At 45.8% G+C, this 22,673-nt stretch overlaps 1 protein-coding gene across 1 annotated transcript in view; it reads right to left on the minus strand.

Annotated features, from left to right (window-relative positions):
* Nucleotides 1-560: 560 nt before the first annotated feature.
* Nucleotides 561-22,673, minus strand: part of olfml1 (olfactomedin-like 1) — a 39,020-nt gene continuing 16,907 nt past the window's right edge. The window contains exon 3 of the mRNA XM_078220909.1: nt 561-5,839. Coding sequence (XP_078077035.1) covers nt 5,040-5,839 — 800 coding nt within the window. The 3' untranslated portion in view covers nt 561-5,039. The remainder of the gene's footprint in view (nt 5,840-22,673) is intronic.

Consider the following 22,673-nt stretch of genomic DNA (forward strand, 5'->3'; position numbering starts at 1 on the left):
GAGCACGGGAAGAAGGTGCAAACTCCACACAGTTACCCAAGGCTGGAACTGAACCCAGATCCCTGGTGCTGCAAGGCAGCAGTGATAACCACTGTGCCGCCCTGACACCTGTGATCATTCATCACAGGCTTTCCAAGCTGAGGAAATAGTCTTTTCTACATTTGTTCGATCTGTCTCCCACTGTCTTGATGTTTGACTGATATGTCTGTGTGACAGGAGGAGGCAATTCAGCCCCTCAAACCTGTTTGTCCCTTCAATGGAATCATGAATGATCCAACTCCAAATCCTCCCTGGTTGCACATCCCGTAGCTCATAACAATCTATCAATCACTGACTTGAAATTATAAACTGAGGTGGCATCTATTGCTTTTTGTGGGACAGAGTTCCATTTTTGTAGCCTACACCTGACTCATGTCCAACACTGTACCCATAAGTCTTTGTGAATACCCACTGAACAGCTGATGAGCCACCTATATTCATAAACAATTGCTGAGGCCCCATAGTGAAGGACAATAAATTCCCAAGAACAAATTGAAACAGAAACAAGATATTTTGGTGTTCTGTCATTTATTTCTACTTACATAGCATAACTTACTGAAATCTGAAAAATAGAGCTCAGTCATAGGATACGATATGGCTTACAGTACAGACTGGTGATGCACACTGGATGTGCTATAGTGCCACCATTGGTAGGAGGGTATAATTACAGTGTGACATTTTCATGTAGACGTTTCCATTGAAGATGTGGAAGTTCGCAGAGACATAGGTCACGATCTAGTGGCTGCGCTGGCCGTGGGCGCAAATCCTGTAATGGCTGCCAAATTTACGAGAGGGCCAAAACAGGATTTGCGCTAATGAGGTCTTGGAACGAGGTCTTCCCAGTCCCCACCCACTGCCGATGATGCGCAGCCCTGATTAGCATATTTTAACATAAATTTAAACCTATTTATAGGGTTTTAACACCACTACTTCAGCCCTCTCCGCATGATCCCACCCGATTTTTTTATTTTTTGCATTATTTTTAAAGCAGCAGCTGGCAAGGGCTGGGCTTGCAGTGGACAGTTACAACCATGAAGTAGCACCTTAAAACAACCACGAGGTGTGTCAAAGCGCTTCACAATAAAGTGTAGCCGGTGTAGTAATGTAGAAAAGGCAGCAACCAATTTGCGCACAGCACGTTCTCACAAACAGCCTTGAGCTGATAATCCGTTTGTGTGATTTTGATTTGTAATAGTGCCGTGAGATTGAGAAGGCAGTCAGGACCTTGGTTTAAATGCCGCATCCAAAAGCCAATTCATGTCTGTGTTTCTTGTGCTGTGGAATTGGATTTATTGTCACTACTGCCCAACAGACTGATCTCCAAAAAGAAGAAAGCTTAGGCCATTTTGCCTTCCTGATTTTCCGGCCGCGCGCCACAAAAACCAGAAAATCCCGCCCGAGATCAATGGGCTTTGTATGGTCCGTCCCCTGCCCGCTGCGATTCCGGTGGTGGGCAGGATGGGAAAATTCCCCCTAGTATCTGCAACGGCGCAGCACTCCCTCAGCAGTGCATTTGATTTTTGTGCTTAAGCCCTGAAGCCGGACTTGAATCCATAACAGTCGGACGCAGATGGATATTATCCACTGAGTCACAGCTACGTGGCTAGCATTGCACAAAAGTATTTCTATATCGTTGGAGTCACTTCACACTTGTGCCTTTTGAGAGGAAAAACACCGTTCATGAATGACAGGGCTTATTACAATGACTGTGCAAATAAACTGTGTGAAACAAAATCAGTAATGCAGATATTGTCGCTGTATATTTTGATTTTATAATTTTGTAGGTGAATTTACAGGGGTGAGAAAATTGCAGTTGTGTTACAGTCTGCTGAATGATTGGGAATTGGAATTCAGTCCTGCCCCATATTTACACATCATGAGCATTGTATGAAATGCTTGATTCAGTCACAAAGAACTCGCAAGTTGGGAGAAAAATTGTGTGAGGCGCCAGCGTGTATTTGGAGTGTGGAGAAAAAAGACAAGCTCAACCCTGAGAAGGGGGGAAGACTGGAAGACTGGGCGGCACGGTGGCACAGTGGTTAGGGACCCGGGTTCAATTCCGGCCTCGGGTCACTGTCTGTGTGGAGTTTGCACATTCACCCCGTGTCTGCGTGGGTTTCCTCCGGGTACTCCGGTTTCCTCCCACAGTCCGAAGATATGCAAGTTAGGTTGATTGGCCGTGCTAAATTGACACTAATGTCAGAGGGTTAGCAGGGTAAATATGTGGGCTTATGGGGATAGGGTCTGGGTGGGATTGTGGTTGATGCAGACTCGATGGGCTGAATGGCCTCCTTCTGCACTGTAGGGATTCTATGATTCTATGATAGCAGTCAAAACGTAAGTAAAACACAATTAATGATAAATATATTTGTTTAATTGTATAACTCATTTTTATACAGAAAAAATAGTTGCGTTACAGTGGGTCCCTGGAACTTTATAACATGGGAGGAGACCTTCACAGTTAGGCCGCACTTGGAATATAGTGTTCAATTCTGGTCGCTGCACTACCAGAAGGATGTGGAGGCTTTGGAGAGGGTACAGAAATGGTTTACCAGGATGTTGCCTGGTATGGAGGGCATTAGCTATGAGGAGAGGTTGGAGAAACTTGGTTTGTTCTCACTGGAACGAAGGAGGTTGAGGGGGTGACCTGATAGAAGTCTACAAGATTATGAGGGGCATGGACAGAGTGGATAGTCAGAAGCTTTTTCCCAGGGTGGAAGAGTCAATTATTAGGGGGCATAGGTTTAAAGTGTGAGGGGCAAGGTTTAAAGGAGATGTATGAGGCAGATTTTTTACGCAGAGGGTGATGGGTGCCTGGAACTCTCTGCTGGGGGAGGTAGTGGAAGTAGATACGATAGTGACTTTTAAGGGGCGTCTGGACAAATACATGAATATAACAGGAATAGAGGGATATGGTCCCTGGAAGGTAGGGAGCTTTAGTTCAGATGGGCAGTATGGTCAGTGCAGGCTTGGCGGGCCAAAGGGCCTGTTCCTGTGCTGTAATTTTCTTTGTTCTTTCTTCTTTGTTCACCCCAGATTTAATAGATGCTTCAATTTGCTTGAAATCGGATGAGCTTTGAAAATGGTGAGTGGAGAGGGTTAAGCAATGGAATTAGTCACACTTTAATGAGGCATAAAAAGCTCACTGATTGCCCACAAAAGCCAGCGTGCTGAATGCATTGAAAGCAGCGCCTTTGTCATTGAACCGTTCAGCAATGGAAAATGGTTATGGTTAATTGCCTGCTACAGATGGTTACCTATTCTAAACATGGTGGTGGGGACTTCAACATCTTTATAAATGAGAAACAACTTCACTAGATTTTTAAGCAGGAAACTGCAGAGACCTAAAGAAAAATTAGCCTCCAGAAGATAGAAATGCAAAATTAGAGGTAAAGGGGGCTTAATCATCCTCAGGACCAGGAACTGGAAAATCAGGAAATCTCTTAACAGGACATGATTAATTTTGAGAGGAGATGATGGGGTGCGCAGAGGGAAGAGCGAAAGATATAAAAGAATCTGCTCTTTTAGTGCCCTCTCGCTAACTCGTGGACATGACCTTGGAAATCACCCTGTCCCCATCACCACTGACCAGCCACTCAATGCAAAAAATCGCAACCAGCTCACTGGCCATTTGACTCAGAAGCTGCCCTTCGTAACAGGAGCCACCTGTCCTGCTCTTGTCTGTGGAGCAGAAAATGTACAGCAGAGCCACAAAACAACTGATATTTAATAAGTAGTGGCCCCAGGATGATCCTTCCCGTACCTGCTGATTGAGTTATTTCCTGGAGCGGTGAGGACAATGTCGTTAGAAGTTACAGCAGCAGATTAGGACAGTCTGCTGCGGAAATGTAAATGATATACTGCAGATCTGTCAATGATTGGAAACAACAAGGACACTGTCCTCTTGACTTGAGCTGTATCCTTATCCCACCTGTCAATACCTCCCTTTTCTCATGACAGATATGATTAGTCCGACTGTGTATTAGCAATTTCAGTTTGTTATCTGTCCTTTTTTTTTATCCATTCACGGAATGTGAGCATCACTGGCTAGGCCAGCATTCATTGCCCATCCCTAATTGCCCTTGTGAAGGTGGTAGTGAGTTGCCTTCTTCAACCGCTGAGGTCCATGTAGTGTAAGTGGACCCGCAATACTGTTAGGGAGGGAGTTCCAGGATTTTAACCCAGCAACAATGAAGGAACAATAATGGAGTTCCAAGTGGCTTGGAGGGGAACTGCCAGGTGGTTATGTTCGCATGTATCTGCCTTGTCCTCCTAGATAGAAGTGGTTGTGGGTTTAGAAGGTGCTGTTTCATCAGAACTAATTAGTGAAATAGTGGGGAAGTGAACATCTCTGGCAAGGTCTAGCATTTTTTGCCGTTCCTAATTTCCCTTTAGAAGATGGTCCAGAAGATGGTACAGAACCGCCTACATGAATCATTACATTCCCTGTGGTGTAGGTACACCCACAGTGCTGTTAGGGAAGGATAACAAAGGGAAGGCAATATACTTCCGAATCAGGATGGTGTGTGTGACTTAGAGGGAATCTTGCAGGTGGTGGTATTCCCAAGTGCCTGCTGCCCTTGTCCTCCTAGCCGGTAGATAGTTCTAGGTGGATTTGGAAGGTGCTACAGATGGAGCCTGGGTGAATTATTGCACTGCATCTTGTAGATGGCACACACAGCTGCCACTGTGCATTGGTGGTGGAGGGAGTGAATGTTTAAAGTGGTGGATGGGATACCATACAAGTGGGCTACTTTATCCTGGATGGTGTGGATTTTCTTTGAGAGTTTGGAGCTGCACTCTTCCAGGTAAGTGGAGAGTATTCCATCACACTCCTGACTTGTGCTGTGTCAGTGAGGGAGAGTGAGGGTGAATTTTTTTAAAAAGCCAGTCGTTCATTTTGCACGTTATATGAATTGAGCTGCAGGTACGATAACCATTGGTCAGCAATTTAGGCCACTTTATAATAATGCGCGTAACTATAAAAAGGTGGAAAATGATTAGAAAGTAGGCCGACTTTCCAGTTTCTTTTTTGTGATGAGTTTGTAGATTGTCTGATAGCCTTCATCCCAGGCATAGAGCTGGCGCTCCCGGTGGTTGTAGTGGATCATGGAATGTCTACCGTAGCGCTTAGGGAAGTACAGGACTGGCAGATCGCTGCTGGTGACTATGTCGGTGACATCGTAGATGCATTGGACATGAGAGCGACTGCCGTGATGGGTGTTGTAGACAACGTAAAGGGTGCCGCAGACCATGAAAGCCGCCTCAGCCCCCTTGCTGGAGCAGGAGGTGTCCCAGGAGTGCTCCACCGCTAGGCTGCCATGGTCAATCTTGGTGATCACAATGGTGCCACCACCATCGTCCGGCTCGGCATGGATGGCCCAGAGGCCCTGTTCATCCACGGCCATGTCGATGAAGGTGTACGGCGAGAGTTGGTAGACCGGCGTGCGGCCCGCCCCCTGCAGCAGCATGCGGTCTTTGACCGTCCCGTTCCGGATGTCAACCTTGACGATCTGATTGAGGGTTCCATTGCGGTGGTAGTACAGGAAGCCGTTGTATGCCACATGGCCCGTCCCCTGCCAAGCGAAAGGGAGGACCACTCTTTTAGCCGCTTGTCTGCCCGCGCTCTCTGTGAAAGACCTGATGCCCCCAAATTCAGCGAGAACATTGCCGCTGGTTCCACTCAAGAAATAAATCTTCTGAAAATCTCGGGCTGGGTCCTTTATCCAAGAGCCCTGGGTATCACCCGCTTTCTTAACGATTTTCAGTGATTTGATGCCAGTGAGCAAGAGGTCACAATCTGCAAGAGAGAGGGATGGAGGCAGGGGAAATAAAAGAAAATAGAGAGAATTCTTTTATAAAAACAAGATTAAAAATCTGAAGAATTTGCTTTGTAGCGATTACTGATGCAAACATTTTTTTGATTGGACCATGCAGGAACAGAGGAACAGGGGGAGGCCATTTAATCTCTTAAGTATGTCCTGCCATTCAATGAGATCACGGCTGATGTGTGACCTTTCACCACATACCCACCTTTGCCCCATATTCCTTAATACCATTTGTTCACCAAAGCCTATCTAACCAGGTTTTAAGATGGTAGAGATAATGGATGGTGTCAACATTGGCTGGCTTCATGTAGAGTGGATAAATCAACTGGTCTGGATGGCTTTGTGGAATCCTAGAATCCCTACAGTGTCGAAGGAGTTTGAGCCTGCACCGACTCTCCCACAGAGCATCTTACCCAGGCCTACCCCCCACTCCATTCCCTTAACCCTGTGCATTTACCCCACTAATCCCACTAACCTACACCTCTTGAGACACTAAGGGGCAGTTTCAGCATGGCAAATCCACCTAACTTGCACACCTTTGGACTGTGGGAGGACACCAGAGCACCTGGAGAAAGCCCACGCAGACACGCGGAGAATATGCAAACTCTGCTCAAAGCCGGAACTGAAGTCGGGTCCCTGGCACTGTGAGGCAGCAGTGCTAACTGCTCTGCCATCAAGATAAGCAAGGGTGAAGATAAAGAAAGGGCTTAGCAGAATCTTCCGACCTTCTCTTGATATGGCAAAGACGCCAGAGCTGTGGAGAATGGCAAATGTGACACCATTATGCAAGACAGGTTATTCGGACAAGATCTAGTGGCAACACACTGGTCAGTTTAACATCAATGGTGGCTGAGTTTTTAGAAACAATATTCAGGCAAGAAGTGAACAGCTACTTGGGTGATTTGAGTGAATTAAGGAGAGCCAACATGGATCTATAAAAGACAGATTGTATTTGACTAATCTAATTGCATTTTTGAGGAACAGGAAAGTTTATTTATTAGTCACAAGTAGGCTTACATTAACACTGCAATGAAGTTACTGTGAAAATCCCCTAGTTGCCACATTCCGGCGCCTGTTCGGGTACACTGAGGGAGAATTTAGCATGGCCAATACACCTAACTAGCACGTCTTTCAGACTGTGGGAGGAAACCAGAGCATCTGGAGGAAACCCACGCAGAACATGCAGACTCCACACAGACAGTGGCCCGAGGCCGGGAATCGAACCCGGGTCCCTGGCGCTGTGAGGCATAATGTTAGGCTGGAGACCTGGGACTGTTCTCTTTGGACCAAAGAAGATTAAGGGGAGATCTCATAAGTGGTGTACAAGATTTTGACAGGTTTAGATAAGGTGGACAAAGGAAACCTGTCCCCATGACTTTATGGTAAAAGGACTAGGGGACACAGGTGTTTGACTTTTGTGCAGAGGTATGGAAGGTCATTCAGAAAGACTTTTTTACGCAGCAAATGGGAGTGACCTGGAACTCGCTGCTTATGGTGGAGGGGATGGAAGTGGAGACTGCTAACCACTGTGTCACCGGCCGCCCCGTGAAGGGTAGACAAAGGAAATGAAAGGAGGTGGTATATTTGTGATAGGATGGCATCAATGTCAGCTTGGATTTAAAAAAAATTGACTTTTGGACAGAAAGCGGCGAGTCATGGTAAATTGTTGTTTTCAGACCGGAGGATGCAGACAGTGGCGTTCCCAAGGGTCAGTGTCAGAACCACTGCATATTTTTGATTTTTTAATATAAGTGACATGGATATTGGAACACAGAGTAAAATTTCAAATGTTGTTGATGATACAAAACTTGGACAAATGGCTGACAGCGAAGAGGGTGTTAACTGATTGAAACAATATATAAATAGGCTAGCAGAATGTGGCAGGTGGAATTGAATACAGGGAACTGTGAGGTGATGCATTTAGGCAGAAGAGAGAGAGAGGGGGTACGCACTCAACGGCACAGTTCTAAAGAGTGTATAGAGAGACCTGGGGATTCGTGTACATAAATCTTTGAAGATGGCAGGGATAATGAGAGAATGGTTGGCAAAGCATATAAATCCTGAGCTTCATAAAGAAAGTGCCAAAGTAAGGAAGTTATGCTGAACATTTATGAAGCCCTGCTTAAGGAGCAACTAGAGTACTGTGTCCAGTTCTGGTCACCACACTTCAGGAAGGACGTGACTGTCCTTGGGAGGCTGCAAAAGAGGTCTATCAGAATGACTCCAGGGATGAGGGAATTTGGCTATAATGTTAGACTGGAGATTTGGGACTGTTCTCCTTGGACCAAAGGAGATTAAGGGGAGATCCCATAAGTGGTGTACAAGATTTTAACAGGTTTAGATAAGGTTGATAAAAGAAACCTGTTCCCATGACTTTATGGTAAAAGGACTAGGGGACATAAGTGTTCGGCTTTTGGGCAGAGATACAGAGGGGTGTTCGGAAAGACTATTTTAGGCAGCAAGTGGGAATGACCTGGAAGCTGCTGCCTATGCCATGGAAGTGGGGACAATCACTGACTTCAGAAGGAAATTGGGTCGGCACTTGATGGAAATAAACTTGAAGGCTGTGGGGATAGACCGGGACTGACTGGATCTCTCTGTAGAGAGCCGACACAATCTTAATGGGCTGTATGGCCTCCTTCTGTGCTGTGATAACTGCAAGACGCTGTGATCTAGCAACAACCACCATTTGCAAAAGAGAGCTCTGAGCTTCCATCACCCTTTCCTAAGAAGAAAAACCAAATACTTCAAATACTGGAAATCTGAAATAAAAGCAGAAAATGCTGGGAATACTCGGCTGGCCTGGCCTGGCAGCGTCTGTGGAGAGAAAAACAGAGTTAATGTTTCATGTCAAGGACCTTTCTTCAATTGTGCAAAGACCTGAACCTGGAATGTTAACTTTGTTTCTCTCTCCACAGATGCTGCCAGATCCTGCTGAGTATTTTCAGCCTGTTCTATTTTTATTTCACTACCGAAAGGTCTGGTTCTAATACTTAGACAATGTCGCACAAACCTTAGACTTCTCAACTAGAGGAAATTGTTTCTCTCTCTATATATCAATTTCCCTTAATATCTTGAAGACTTTGACATATTTGATACCAATATGTATCGCTGATAAAAGAGACATGCTGTTGAAGTTTTTGTCTTGCACTCATCGGATGACAAATGTAAAAATATCAAATTTCAAACGGAAGAACAATTTATACTGCATGTGAAAAGGAATGCTGGTTGATGGCAAGTCAGCTCCAATTCATTGAGTTGCGACCATCGCAAACGCACTACAGAGCTATTGTCCCCCATGCTTTTGTTTATTCAAAAGAGGTGCAACATTTGTACATATTCCTTTTGCCTGCAGGTTCCTGCATATGAATCTGTGTAGCTTCTATCAAACATAGGTTAGCTACATTGTGAGCCTGACTGATAATTTTACTTTGGTTGTTAGTATATTTCTTAGCACATTCGGGATAGTTCAGTAAGTGCTACCTAATTGCAGTCACATCAAACGTTTGACATAATGTTCTGGATTTTTGACATTCTTGCCTCTGTCCTGATGAGTTCTGACAAAAGGTTTTGACAACATGTTTCTATTTTTTCAGCAGTACTCAAGTTGTGACAGCAATAGTTCTTCTTTGCATTCGTCATCCTGTTTAAGAATACAAGAACATAATGAGATAAGAGGAGGTGTAGCCATTACCACTGCTTGATCCTGCTCTACCATTCAAAATGCTAATGGTGGATCTTCTACCTCAACTGCACTTTCCCCAAATCCCCTTAGTACCCAACGATCTGTCAATCTCTGTTTTGATTTTACTCTATACCTGAGCATTCACAACTCTTTGGGATACAGAATTCCAAAGATTTACCGCTTTCTAAGGGAAGAGGCACGGTGGCACAATGGTTAGCACTGCCACCTCACAGCACTGGGGACCCGGGTTTGATTCCTGGCTTGGGCCACTGTCTGTGCGGAGTTTGCATGTTCTCCCTGTATCTGTGTGGGCTTCCTCTGGGTGCTCTGGTTTCCTCCCGCAGTCTGAAAGACGTGCTGGTTAGCTGCATTGGCCATGCTAAATTCTCCCTCAGTGTACCCGAACAGGCTACGGAGTATGGCGACTAGGGGATTTTCACAGTAACTTCATTGCAGTGTTAATGTAAGCCAACTTGTGACACTAATAAATAAAGTTTAAACTTTAAGAAATTTCTTTTCCTCTCTAAATGGCTGACCCCTTATCCTGAAATTAAGTCCCATAATTCTAAGTGTTCCAGCCAGGGAAAAAAGCTTCTTAGCCTCTGCTCTGCTGTGCCTAGATTTCAATGGAATGACCTCTCATTCTTCTAAACTTCAGGATGTATCGGCCTGGACTCCCCATTTCCTCCTAATAGGACAACTCTCTCATCCCAGGAATCACTCTCGCGAACTTTCATTACACCCTCTCTAAGACAACTAAGTCCTGTCTTAGGTACTGAGAGCAAAAGTGTACACAGTCTAGGATGGCTAGTAATGACTGAAGCAATTGTGAATACATCTGCCTCCCACTGAGAGTAAAAGCACTGAGCAAATTATCCTCTCGGAACAGCTTTTATTGCAGTGAAATTTGAAAGGAAAACAATACTTTAATACTTACTGCAGAACTGATACAGGCAAAAAAATAATGCATTTGCCAATTTTGTAAGTGAACTGGGTGAAAAGAAAGACTTGTATTCATACAGAAAAGAGAACTTTGAGGGATGGCCTGATGGAAATTTACAGGATTAGCAAAGGATTTTGATACTGTAACCAAAAGAGAAAATGCTGGAAAATCTCAGCAGGTCTGGCAGCATCTGTAAGGAGAGAAAAGAGCTGACATTTCTAGTCTGGATGACCCTTTTGATACTGTGTTGCTGCTGCTCTTCCCACATCAAATGGTGAACAAGACAGGCTTTCATCTGGTGCCATTGCTAGTTCTACCTGGAACAGGTCACCAGTCTGTCGCCAGGGGCTTATAGCTTGAGGGTACCACTCCACATCAAACATGGCTGACGAAGAGTCACTCTTACTACCTGCCATTGACATGTTTTGGAATGATTTGCTGACTGCATTATAAACGTACATTCCTTGGCCATCAAGTCCTGGGGTAGGACTTGAGCCTGGAGCTTCTGGCTCAGAGGTAGGTACGCTCCCTACTGCGCCACAAGACCTCCCACCTTTGATGCGGCAGATGTAGATAAGATGTTTCCATTTTTTTATTCATTGAAATGCTGGCCATCGCTGGCTGGGCCAGCGTTTATTGCCCATCCCTACTTGCCCGAGGGCAGTTGAGAATCAACCACGTTGCTGTGGCTCTGGAGTCACATATAGGCCAGACCTGGTAAAGATGGCAGCTTTCCTTCCCTAAGAGACATTAGTGAACCAGATGGGTTTGTCTAACAATTGACAATGGTTTCATGGTCATCAGTAGATTCTTAATTCCAGATATTTTTTATTGAATTCAAATTTCACCATTTGCCATGGTGGGATTCGAACCCAAATCCCTCAAACATTAACTGAGCTTCTGGATTAATAGTCTGGCGATAATGCCATGAGGCCATCACCTCCCTCAATATCCTGATATGAAGGGCCCAACTTTAGCATTGTATGTGCCCATTTTCGGGTGCGAAAACTTGGTAAAGTCGGGTGTGAGGGTTTAGGGCGATCCATGCTCACCTCCGCGCCGATTCCCATTTTACCAAGGCCGAAAATGGCCGCGATCAGCACCGCACCTGAAACGGATGCAACGTCAATTTAAATGCATTTTCATGGCATTTAAATTGACTTAATGAGCTGGACGCCCAAACTTACCGGCATTTCGTTCTCTGGTGGTGGGGGCGGAGAGGAGGAGGGAGGCCAGATTATTCTCTGGTGGAGAGTGGGAGGCGGGCCAGATCATTCTCTGGTATAGGGGGGAGGCGGGCCAGATCATTCTCTGGTATAGGGGGGAGGCGGGCCAGATCATTCTCTGGTATAGGGGGGAGGTGGGCCAGATCATTTTCTGGTGGCTGGGGGGGGGGAGGGGGAGCAGGGAGGCCCGATCGTTCTCTGGTGGGTGGGTGGGGGGGGGGGGGGGGGGGGGTGGGGGAGGCCAGGTCATTCTCTGGTGGCGGGGGGCGGATGAATGGTGAGCCAGATCATTCTCTGGTGGGGGGCGGGTGCGGGGGGTGGTGTCCGCTGCCACTCTGCGGGCAACTAGTGGGGAGAAAGGGGGGCAGGGAGTCGCGATCGGTCTGGGTAGTGGGGTGGATAAGGGAGACAGTTATGTTGTGGGGGTGGGGCAATATCTGTGGGGGTTATCGCTCCCGGGCCGCTTTATCTGCTTTTTGCGGCCGGGTAGTGATGTGATAAGGGAGCATCTTTCAAAGTTTATTTTTTTACTGCGCATGTGCAGTTTAAGGCTCCGATCGGAGCTGCAGTGTTTTGGGCGCGATAAGCCCCACCCAAAGCGCGATTCAGACTCGCGACTTTTTCTTCAGGCAGAATGCGTATGGGGGCGCCTGAGAGCAACTTTACAAGTCGGATCTGAATTGTGCCCAGATTCAGGACTTCGAATCAAAATGGTGAAATAGGGCCCAAAGTGTCTGAAATTACTGACCAGCAAAACTAAGGACCACAAACCGATTGTCATTCATAAATTGAACAGGGAATTCAGGAATACCGTGTTTATTCAGAGTGGTTCGAATATGGAACTTGCTACCACAAGGAATAGTTGAGTCTTTAAAAAATTGGTATGTTTGGGAAGCGGTGATAGTTTGATGTTGAGGGTAAAGTTCCATTCAATGGCTTCGTCGGCGTGGTGGGTGTGAGTGGTTGTGATGCCATCAAAAAAGTAGTTAAGGTGAATGGCAAAGTTGGATAAACATAAGGAAACATAGAAAGATATGCTATTAAAATGAGATGGGGAGTGGTGGGTGTGGGCTCCTGTGGAGCATAAACATTGGTGTAGCAGTTAGAATCATAGAATCCCTACAGTGCAGAAGAAGGCCATTTGGCCCATCAAGTCTGCACTGACAACTATCCCACCAGGGCCCAATCCCCGTAACCCCATGTATTTACCCTACTTATCCCTCTAACCTACGCATCCCGGGACAATAAGGGGCAATTTAGCATGGCCAATGCACCTAACCCACACATCTTTGGAGCGTGGGAGGAAACCGGAGCACCCGGAGGAAACATACGCAGAAACAGGGAGAACACGCAAACTCCATACAGACGGTGACCCAAGCCAGGAATTGTACCCAGGTCGACTGGAGCTGTGAGGCAGCAGTGCTATCCACTGTGCCACTGTTCCTTCCCATTCAGTTCGACTGAATGATGTATCTCTGTGTTGTAACCTCTACGTACACAGCACATTTCCTGACCCCAGAACACCCCAAAGCACTTTCCAATCATTGTGATGTTGTCACTGTTGTAATGTGGGAAACAAAAGCAGAGAGCTTGTGCACAGCAAGCTCCCACAACTAACAATAAAATAATTGCCCCTTAATGTCCCCAAGGTTATGGGGAGAGGGTGGGATGCTGTCGGAGTGTCAGTGCAGACCCGATGGGCCCAATGGCCTCCTCCTGCACTGTAGGGATTCTATGATTCTATAATAAATCATCTGTTTCAGTGATGCTTGTTGGGAGTTGGTTATTTGTCCAATAATTCAGAATTCCCCTGTTCTTCTTTGAAGTAGTGCGCATGGAGTTTTATGCATCTACCTGAAGGCCCTTATTTCAATTTCTTATCCAAAAGATGGCATCACAGTACTTCGCCAGGGCTGTCAGACTGGATTATGTGTCTCTGGAGTGAGTCCTGTACCCAGGATGTACTGATTCATAGGTGAGAGATCTACCCACTGAGCTACAGCTGATGCACCAGCTAGACATAAAGAGATGCCTCCCTGACAAAAATCACTGAAATAAATAGGCCGTGAAATAATTTGAAATAGGTTAAACTGTCTGCTAAATAAGGAAGGGACAGAAATTGGCTCAATGCATTAAATGGTTTGACGTCAATGTCACACAGCATACCTGCGGAGAATGGGTCGCACGGTGGCACAGTGGTTAGCACTGCTGCCTCACAACGCCAGGGACTCAGGTTCGATTCCCAGCTTGGGTCACTGTCTGTGTGAAGTTTGCACATTCTCCCCGTGCCTGCATGGGTTTCCTCCAGGTGCTCCAGTTTCCTCTCACAGTCCAAAGATGTGTGGATTAGGTTGATTGGCCATAGTAAATTGATCCTTAGTGTCAGGGGAACTCGCTAGGGTAAATGCATGCGGTTAAGTGGATAGGGCCTGGGTAGGATTGTGGTCGGTGTGGACTGAATAGCCTCCTTCTGTACTGTAGGATTCTATGGTTCTAATGGTGCCTTACACCTGTTGCAGGCTGGAGGAGGTTACAGGAACCACAAAAGATCGTGAAAGAGGCCCAATCCATCAGGCAAACCAGCCTCCCGTCCATTGACTCTGTCTACACTTCCCGCTGCCTTGGCAAAACAGCCAACATAATTAAGGACCCCACGCACCCCGGACATTCCCTCTTCCACCTTCTTCTGTCGGGAAAAAGATACAAAAGTCTGAGGTCACGCACCAACCAACTCAAGAACAGCTTCTTCCCTGCTGCTGTCAGACTTTTGAGTGGACTTACCTTGCGTTATGTTGATCTTTCTCTACACCCTAACTATGACTGTAACACTACATTTTTCACTCTCTCCTTTCCTTCTCTATGAATGGTATGTTTTGTCTGTATAACGCGCAAGAAACAATACTTTTCACTGTATGTTAATACATGTGACAATAATAAATCAAATCAACTCAACATCAAAATCAACAAAGAAAGGGAGGCCATTGTGGGATTCGAAAACAAGGCTGGGAATTTTAAAATCAAGCCATTCACTGAGACTTACCGGTGCTGCTGTGGTAGGTTTTCCCACAGCAGATACAATGATCCATTTAAATCCTTTTTGACCTTGGCATGACTGGAAGATCCCGCCAGTGGGAAGGGCTGGAAATTCCCTCCCATTGTTTAACTGGAAGCCAATGTGGCTCACAGAGACCTAGGGCATCAATGGACCATCTCAGGTGCTCCTACTGGCCATCAGTTATTCAGGCACTAAGCAGATCCCTGTGAGTTGACCTCCTCCTCCACAGTCCTGAGATCAATTATTGGAACCATAGTTTGAGCTTCTTTCTGGATACCCTGGGCCTTAAACAATGACACATGAGTGTAATATTTTAATCAGCTGCTGTCCTATTCATGTTCGGCAGAGTGGGGAACAACGCTGCTATCTGTATTAAGATTAATTCAGTTACTGATTACATCCAACGCAATAATGTGAGACTCTTTGTCTTGATAAAGCAGCAGAGTAACTTGACACGAGTCATTATCTCAATCTTTAACAGCCAAACACAACTATAAAAAAGCAACAGAGTACAACAGAGTATCATGGCCATATGCATTTTACAGACATCATTAAAACCACGAAATTTGCTCATGTGGCAAAAATAAATCATGGCTAACAAGTGCTGTGATGAACTATAAATAAAATCCTCACATGATAGTGCTTTCCCTCTTTTCACCCTCTAAAGAAGCCATCTGGTCCAATTACCTCTTTCAAGGTTCCAGACAGATTACTGAATTGTAGAAGACAGGCTGATTAAAAATAATCAAAATGGCTCTGATGAATTTAAAGGCAGAGATTGTGGCGTCAAGTCTTGATCCAGAAATCTGAGCACATAATTCAGGCTGACACGGCCAGTGTTGGAATGCAGCAGTGTCAGAGGTGCACCTCTGACACTGCTGCATTCCAACACTGGCCGTGTCAGCCTGAATTATGTGCTCAGATTTCTGGATCAAGACTTGACGCCACAATCTCTGCCTTTAAATTCATCAGAGCCATTTTTGGATGAGACCCCAGCTATTCACAATGTATATCGATGATTTAGATGAGGGAACTGAATATAATATCTCCAAATTTGCAGATGACACAAAGCCTGGTGGGAGGGTGAGTTGTGAGGAGGATGCAGAGATGCTTCAGTGTGATTTGGACAAGTTGAGTGAATGGGCAACTGCATGGCAGATGCAGCATGATGTGGATAAATGTGAGGTTATTTACTTTGGTAGCAAAAACTGGAAGGTTGTTTTTTACCCGACTGGCTATAGATTGAGAGAGAGGAATCTGTAATGAGACCTGGGAGTCCTTGCACACCAGTCGCTGAATTTAAACATGCAGATGCAGCAGGTGGTGAAGCAGGCAAATGGTATGTTGGCCTTCAGAGCAAGAGGATTTGAATACAGGAGCAGGGATGTCTTGCTGCTGTTATACAAGACCTTGGTGAGACCGCACCTGGAATATTACTGAGTTGCATGATCAGCCATGATCATAATGAATGGTGGGGCAGGCTCAATGTCCGAAATGGCAAACTCCTGCTCCTATTTTCTACATTTCTATTATCTGCTAAAATCCTTGGAGTGGAGCTTGTACTCACAAGTAACTAATTGCGAGGCATGAGTTTTGGGCGGCACGGTAGCACAGTGGTTAGCACTGCTGCCTCACAGCACCAAGGACCCGGGTTCAATTCTGGCCTTGAGTGACTGTCTGTGTGGAGTTTGCACATTCTCCCCATGTCTGCATGAGTTTCCTCCGGGCGTTCCAGTTTCCTCCCACAGTCTAAAGATGTGCGGGTTAGGTTGATTGGCTATGCTAAATTGACCCTAGTGTCAGGGGGATGAGCAAAGTCAATGAAGGTTGAGGGAGTAGGGCTGAGGTGGGATTGTGGTCGGTGCAGACTCAATGGGCCGAATGGCTTCCTTCTATACTGTGGAGATTCTATGATTACCCATTGTGCCAAGGTTGTCACCTAATGATAATGTCCGGAAATAACCCATCCCTCCTGCCCCAGGAATCTTAGGGGCCAGGGCAGGACATTCGTTGGACCATAGAAATCATAGAAGTCATAGAAACCCTACAGTGCAGAAGGAGGCCATTCGGCCCATCGAGTCTGTACCGACCACAATCCCACCCAGACCCTACCCCCACCTATTTACCCGCTAATCCCTCTAACCTACGCATTTTAGGATTCTAAGGGGCAATTTTTAACCTGGCCAATCAACCTAACCCGCACATCTTTGGACTGTGGGAGGAAACCGGAGCACCCGGAGGAAACCCACGCAGGCACGAGGAGAATGTGCAAACTCCACACAGACAGTGACCCGAGCCGGGGATCGAACCCGGGACCCTGGAGCTGTGAAGCAGCAGTGCTAACCACTGCGCTACCACTGCGCTACCGTGCCGCCCATGTAAAGGTCCGTTGACCTCAGGCAGGAATTTCTGGTTTTTGGGCATGCGCGACTGGAAAATCCTGCCCAATATTTTAGATTTGTTCAATAAATTTGTTCAATAAATAACAATGAAGCTGGCTTTAATGAGTAGATAGCCCAGTAACTTGTGGCAAGGAAGCAATTTCCTGTGAATTGACACAAGATTTGCATTACTGTGCTGCTGGCTTCAGAGAAATTGGATCTAATAGAGGAAATGAATAGATTTAGTAAAAGAGGGTGGGTGTTGGTTTGTGCTAGAGTCCCTGCATTAGAGTAAAATCACATGCTGAATGATTGCTTATATCCAGAGTGAGCTTTACACACCCCAAGGATCTGGGATCAGCAAGTACCCTCCAGTAAGGCTGTGGTTGTTTACATCAGAGGAAATAGTCTCTAGCTAGGAGATAACAGTCCTGCTTTAGGGGAAAATATTTAATAATACAAGACTGGCAATTAAACAATGTTCTGTCTACTGATTAAACAGTGTGTATCTGTGACTTAGAAGAGGGAACTGTATTGAAGTTCTCTGCCTGTGAGAGCTGTGTTAGAGGGATGAGTGCTGCTTGGGGAGAATGCTGCTTTGGAGGTTTCCCTGGGGCAGTGCCCCCCCATGCTTGAAACCATGAATAAATAATTGTAACCTGTTCCTGTGTCTCCTGTGGTTAGTTGGAAGAAGTCCACCACAACACATCTTAAAACCTCCGTGAGTTTCATAAAATTGCTGGATTTACGCATTAGTTGCCCATTAAGCTGGCCCCAGAAAGGTCAATCTAGTAACTAACGATGTAAATTTTTAAATTTTATTTATTAGTGTCACAAGTAGGCTCGCATTAACATTGCAGTGAGGTTACTGTGAAAATCCCCCAGTCGCCAAACTCCGGCGCCTGTTCAGGCACACTGAGGGAGAATGTTAATCATGTGATTATTGTTAATGACTGCCAGAAGTGAGTACTAAAAATATGTAGGGCGGGGGATTCTCCGGCCGCTACAAAACCGGAGAATCCCGCCCGAGGTTAATGGACCTTTGCATGCCCCACCCCCCGCCAGCTACAATTCCCGTGGTGGGCGGGAAAGGAGAATTCAGTCCGTAGGCTCATTCCATCATGTAATGAATTGTTGTTGGAGATTTCAAAAATGCCAATATTAAATGTATTTTTTATTTGTTTTATTTCCCTCTCTGGATCTAATTTGATTCCAATCATCTGATTTCCTTCTCTGCCATTGCTCTGTTTCTTTCTCAATCCTAAAACCTCACTTGCTGAGGGGATAGACTGTTGGTCCCATCGCTCATTGGAATTCTGGATGCCTTGTTGCCCTCACTGCGTCACAATCAGTTTGCATTCCCAGCAACTTGGCGGGCAAAATCTTTCAAGCTGATGTGTGGAGGAAAAAGTTTAACTAATGGGGCCACGTGTAGGATGTCCCACTCCATCAAACTCGATCTCACTACGACCCAACAAATGATGTTAATGTTTCAAAATCTGTATAACACCAGGATTACAATCCGAGCGACTAATGTCAATATTTTGCAAAGTGAATTTGTTTTGTCTTGCAGAATGTTGGATGAGATTGTGCTTCACTTCCAGGAACTGCTATGGACTCCAGCTGTTAGTAATTGCTGGAACCATGTCATGAATGTTTGACTGGGACTGGAAATTGGAAACAGACCGCAACTAGCATTACAATTGGGAAAGTAACCTCGAACTGTATGAGTTGAAACTTCCCAGCTCTCTACATGTCTAATGATTTACTTTAGAGAAGTTTATCTACATAGAAGCAGGAGGAGGCTATTCAGTCCATCAAGCCTGCTCTAACATTCAATTAGATAATGGCTCACCTGTATCTTGTCTCCATCAGCCAACCTTGTTTTCCGTAACTCTCAATACCCTTACTCAACAAAAATCTACTAATACCAGTTTTGAACTTTTCAGATGACTTCCAGCCTGGAAAGAGTGGACGTGAAGAAGATGTTTCCAATAGTCGGAGAGGCTAGGGTCCGAGGTCACAGCCTCAGAGTAAAGGGATTACCCATTAGAACCAAGAAGAGGAGAAATTTCTTCAGCCAGAGGGTGGTGAATTTATGGAATTCATTGCCACAGAAGGCTGGAGAGGCCACGTCATTAAGTGTGTTTAAGACAGAGATAGATAAGTTCTTGATTGGTAAGGGGATCAAAGGTTATGGGGAAAAGGTGGGAGAATGGGGTTGAGAAACATGTCAGCCATGATCGAATGGCAGTGCAGACTCAATGGGCCGAATGGCCTAATTCTGTTCCTATATCTTATGGTCTAACGTCTTCTTTGACGGCGAAAGTTCCAGCTTTCCACTCCTCTTTGTGTGAACAAGTGCTTCCAGACATCACCCTTGAATGACCTAATGCTAATTTGAGGGTCATTTAAGACTTTTTTTTCACAGGAATGGGGGTCGCTGGCAAGGCCAACGTTTGTTGCCCATCTATAATTGCTGTTGGGAAAGTGGTGGTGAGTCGCCTTCCAGAACCGCTGCAGTCCATGTGGTGTGGGTACATCCACAGTGCTGTTAGGAAGAGAGTTCAAGGATTTTGACCCAGCGACAGTGAAGGAGCGATGATATAGTTCCAAGATAGTGTGTGGCTTGGAGGGAATCTTCCAGTTGGTTGTGTTCTCATGTGTCTGCTGACCTTGTCCTTCTAGGTGATAGAGGCTGTGGGTTTGGAAAGTGGTGTTGAAGATTCTCTGCCAGTTATAGAATCATAGAATCCCATAGAATAGCCCAGAAGGGGGCCATTTGGCCTATCAAGTCTGCACCAGCCTCAGTCCCTCCCAAGCCTTATTCCCGTAACCTGTAACCCGTATTTACCCTGCTAATCCCCCTGACACTAGGGTCAATTTAGCATGGCCAATCAACCTAACCTGCACATCTTTGGACTGTGGGAGGAAACCGGAGCACCCAGAGGAAACTCACGCAGACATGGGGAGAATGTGCAAACTCCACACAGACAGTCACCCCAGGCTGGGATTGAACCCTGCTCCCTGGCGCTGTGAGGCAAAAGTGCTGACCACTGTGCTGCCCTTGTTTTAGATTCCTCCATTAGAGGAAAATAGTATCATTCCATGAAACCGAACAACTCCTTCACCTGTCTTAAACACTTTAATTTCTTCTTAATCTATGTTCAAATTGCTTCACCAATGATCTTCCCTCCATTATGACTGGACATTGTTTGGTACCATTCATGACTCTGCAAATATTGAAGCAGTTTGTGTTTATTTGGGTTTATTTAGCTGGGCAATATTCAGGCTTGGGTTGATAAGTGGTAATTAACATTCATGCCACACAATCACCAAGCAATCCAACAAGAGAGAATTTAACCATATCCCCTTGACCTTCAATGGCATTGTCATTGTGAATCCTCATCATCAACACCCTGGAGTTACCACTGACCAGACAATGAACTGGACCAGCCATATAAATACCGTGGCGACAAGAGCGGGTTGGGTGCTGGGAATTATGCAGAGAGTAACTCACCTCTTGACTCCCCAATCCTATCCAAGGCACAAATCAGGAATGTGGTGGATTATCCTTCACTTGCCCGGATGAGTGCAGCTCCAGCAATGCTCAAGAAACTTGACACCATCGAGGTCAAAGCGGCCAACTTGATTGGCAGCCTATCCATACACATTCACTCCCTCCGCCACCAACGCTCAGCAGCAGCAGTGTGTACCATCTTTAAGATGCACTTCAGAAGCTCACCAAACCTCCTTCGACAGCACTTTCCACACTCACAAGCTCTATTGGAACTCCCTCCCCAATAGCACTTTAGGTGTAATTACATCATTAAGACTGCAGCAGTTCAAGAAGGCAACTCACCACCACCTTCTGAAGGGCAATTAGGGATAGGTGATAAATGATGGCCAACCAGTGATGCCTAAAGTTTTTTTTTAAAGCTTATTTATTAGTCACAAGTAGGCTTACATTCGCACTGCAAAGAAGTTACTGTGAACATCTCCTAGTCGCCATACTCCGATGCCTGTTCGGGTACACTGAGGGAGAATTTAGCATGACCAATGCACCTAACCGGCACGTCTTTCAGATTGTGGGAGGAAACTGGAGCACCCGGAGGAAACCCACACAGACACGGGAGAACGTGCAAGCTCCACACAGGCAGTGAGCCAAGCCGGGAATCGAACCTGAGTCCCTGGCGTGTGAGGCAGTAGTGCTAACCATTGTGCAACCGTGCCACCTATCTCCTGGAATGAATAAGAAAAAACCCACAAGAATACAAACCTAGTTTATAAACTTAGTTTAAGTTAAATCTTTTGGCCTCAGTATCATTTTGGTGAATCAGTGCAGCATCGTTTTCAAAAACAACATAATCTTTTCAAGATGCACGCTTAGAATGGAACAAGGTAGTTCAGATGAGGTCGAGGCAAAGTTTTATATAACTGTAAGTTAACTTTCAACGCTTTTAATGCTGTCCCCTTGTGATAATAGCATACAAGTATGAGGTAATATCTAATGATTTACACATGGAGATTAAAGGCCAACTCTTTCTTTATGATGAGGCTGGATTGAGGAGTTCCTCAGTTTCCTTAATGAAAATCAGGAGAGGTGTATAGCAGGCTGCCAATCTGCATTTTACACTATGGCCAGAACTTTATACTTCCCCATCGACAGATTTTCAGGCGGTTTGGGTGGAGGGTGGGGCAGATGGAAATTGAAGGAACGGGATTCCCATTGGGTTCCTGACCATCTTGACCACACAACAATTTTACACTGGCGCAGGCAAAGCCTCAGACAGGAAGCCCGCCCTTGCCCTGGTTGATAGCCCGAAGGGGTCAATTATTGGTCACTTCAGGGCTTTTTCAAATTCATCCTTAATTTTTGGAATGGTGGGAGGTTTTGAATGGTGGGGGAAGCTGGGAAATCAACAGAGTTGCATCTCGGGGTCCAGTTCCTTCCAGACCTCCCTCTCTCCTCCAGCCTCTCCCGCGGGACCCCAATTGCACCTCCCCATCCCCAATACCCTCTCCGCCCTGGGACTCCTTGAACTGACCTGTGCTTCTTGTTCCCAGACTTCAGCTTTGACATCGTCCTGCACTTCCTCATGAAGAAAGATTGAACAGATTGGGCCCATACCCATTGGAGATTAGAAGAATGAGAGGTGACCTTATTGAAACATTGAAGATCCTGAAGCGACTTGATAGGGTGGACACAGGGAGGATGCTTCCTCTCGTGGGCTGGGGAGTCTAGAACTAGGGGGCACAGTTTAATGTGTCTCCATTTTATGAAGGAGACGCAGAGAATATTTCCTCTCACGGGTTCATTAATCAGTTGAATTCTCTTCCCTGGGGAATTGAATTCATTCAAGGCTGCGTTAGATAGGTTTTTGATAGAGGAGGGGGTTATGGAGGCGAATGGGGGGAGCAAACAGCAATGTGGAGTTGAGACCACCAGATCACCATGATCTTATCGAATGGCAGAGAAGGCTCGAAGGGCTGAATGGCCCACCCTTGCTCTTAAG

This window comes from Mustelus asterias, chromosome 9, assembly GCF_964213995.1.
Source record: "Mustelus asterias chromosome 9, sMusAst1.hap1.1, whole genome shotgun sequence".
Lineage (NCBI taxonomy): Eukaryota > Metazoa > Chordata > Chondrichthyes > Carcharhiniformes > Triakidae > Mustelus > Mustelus asterias.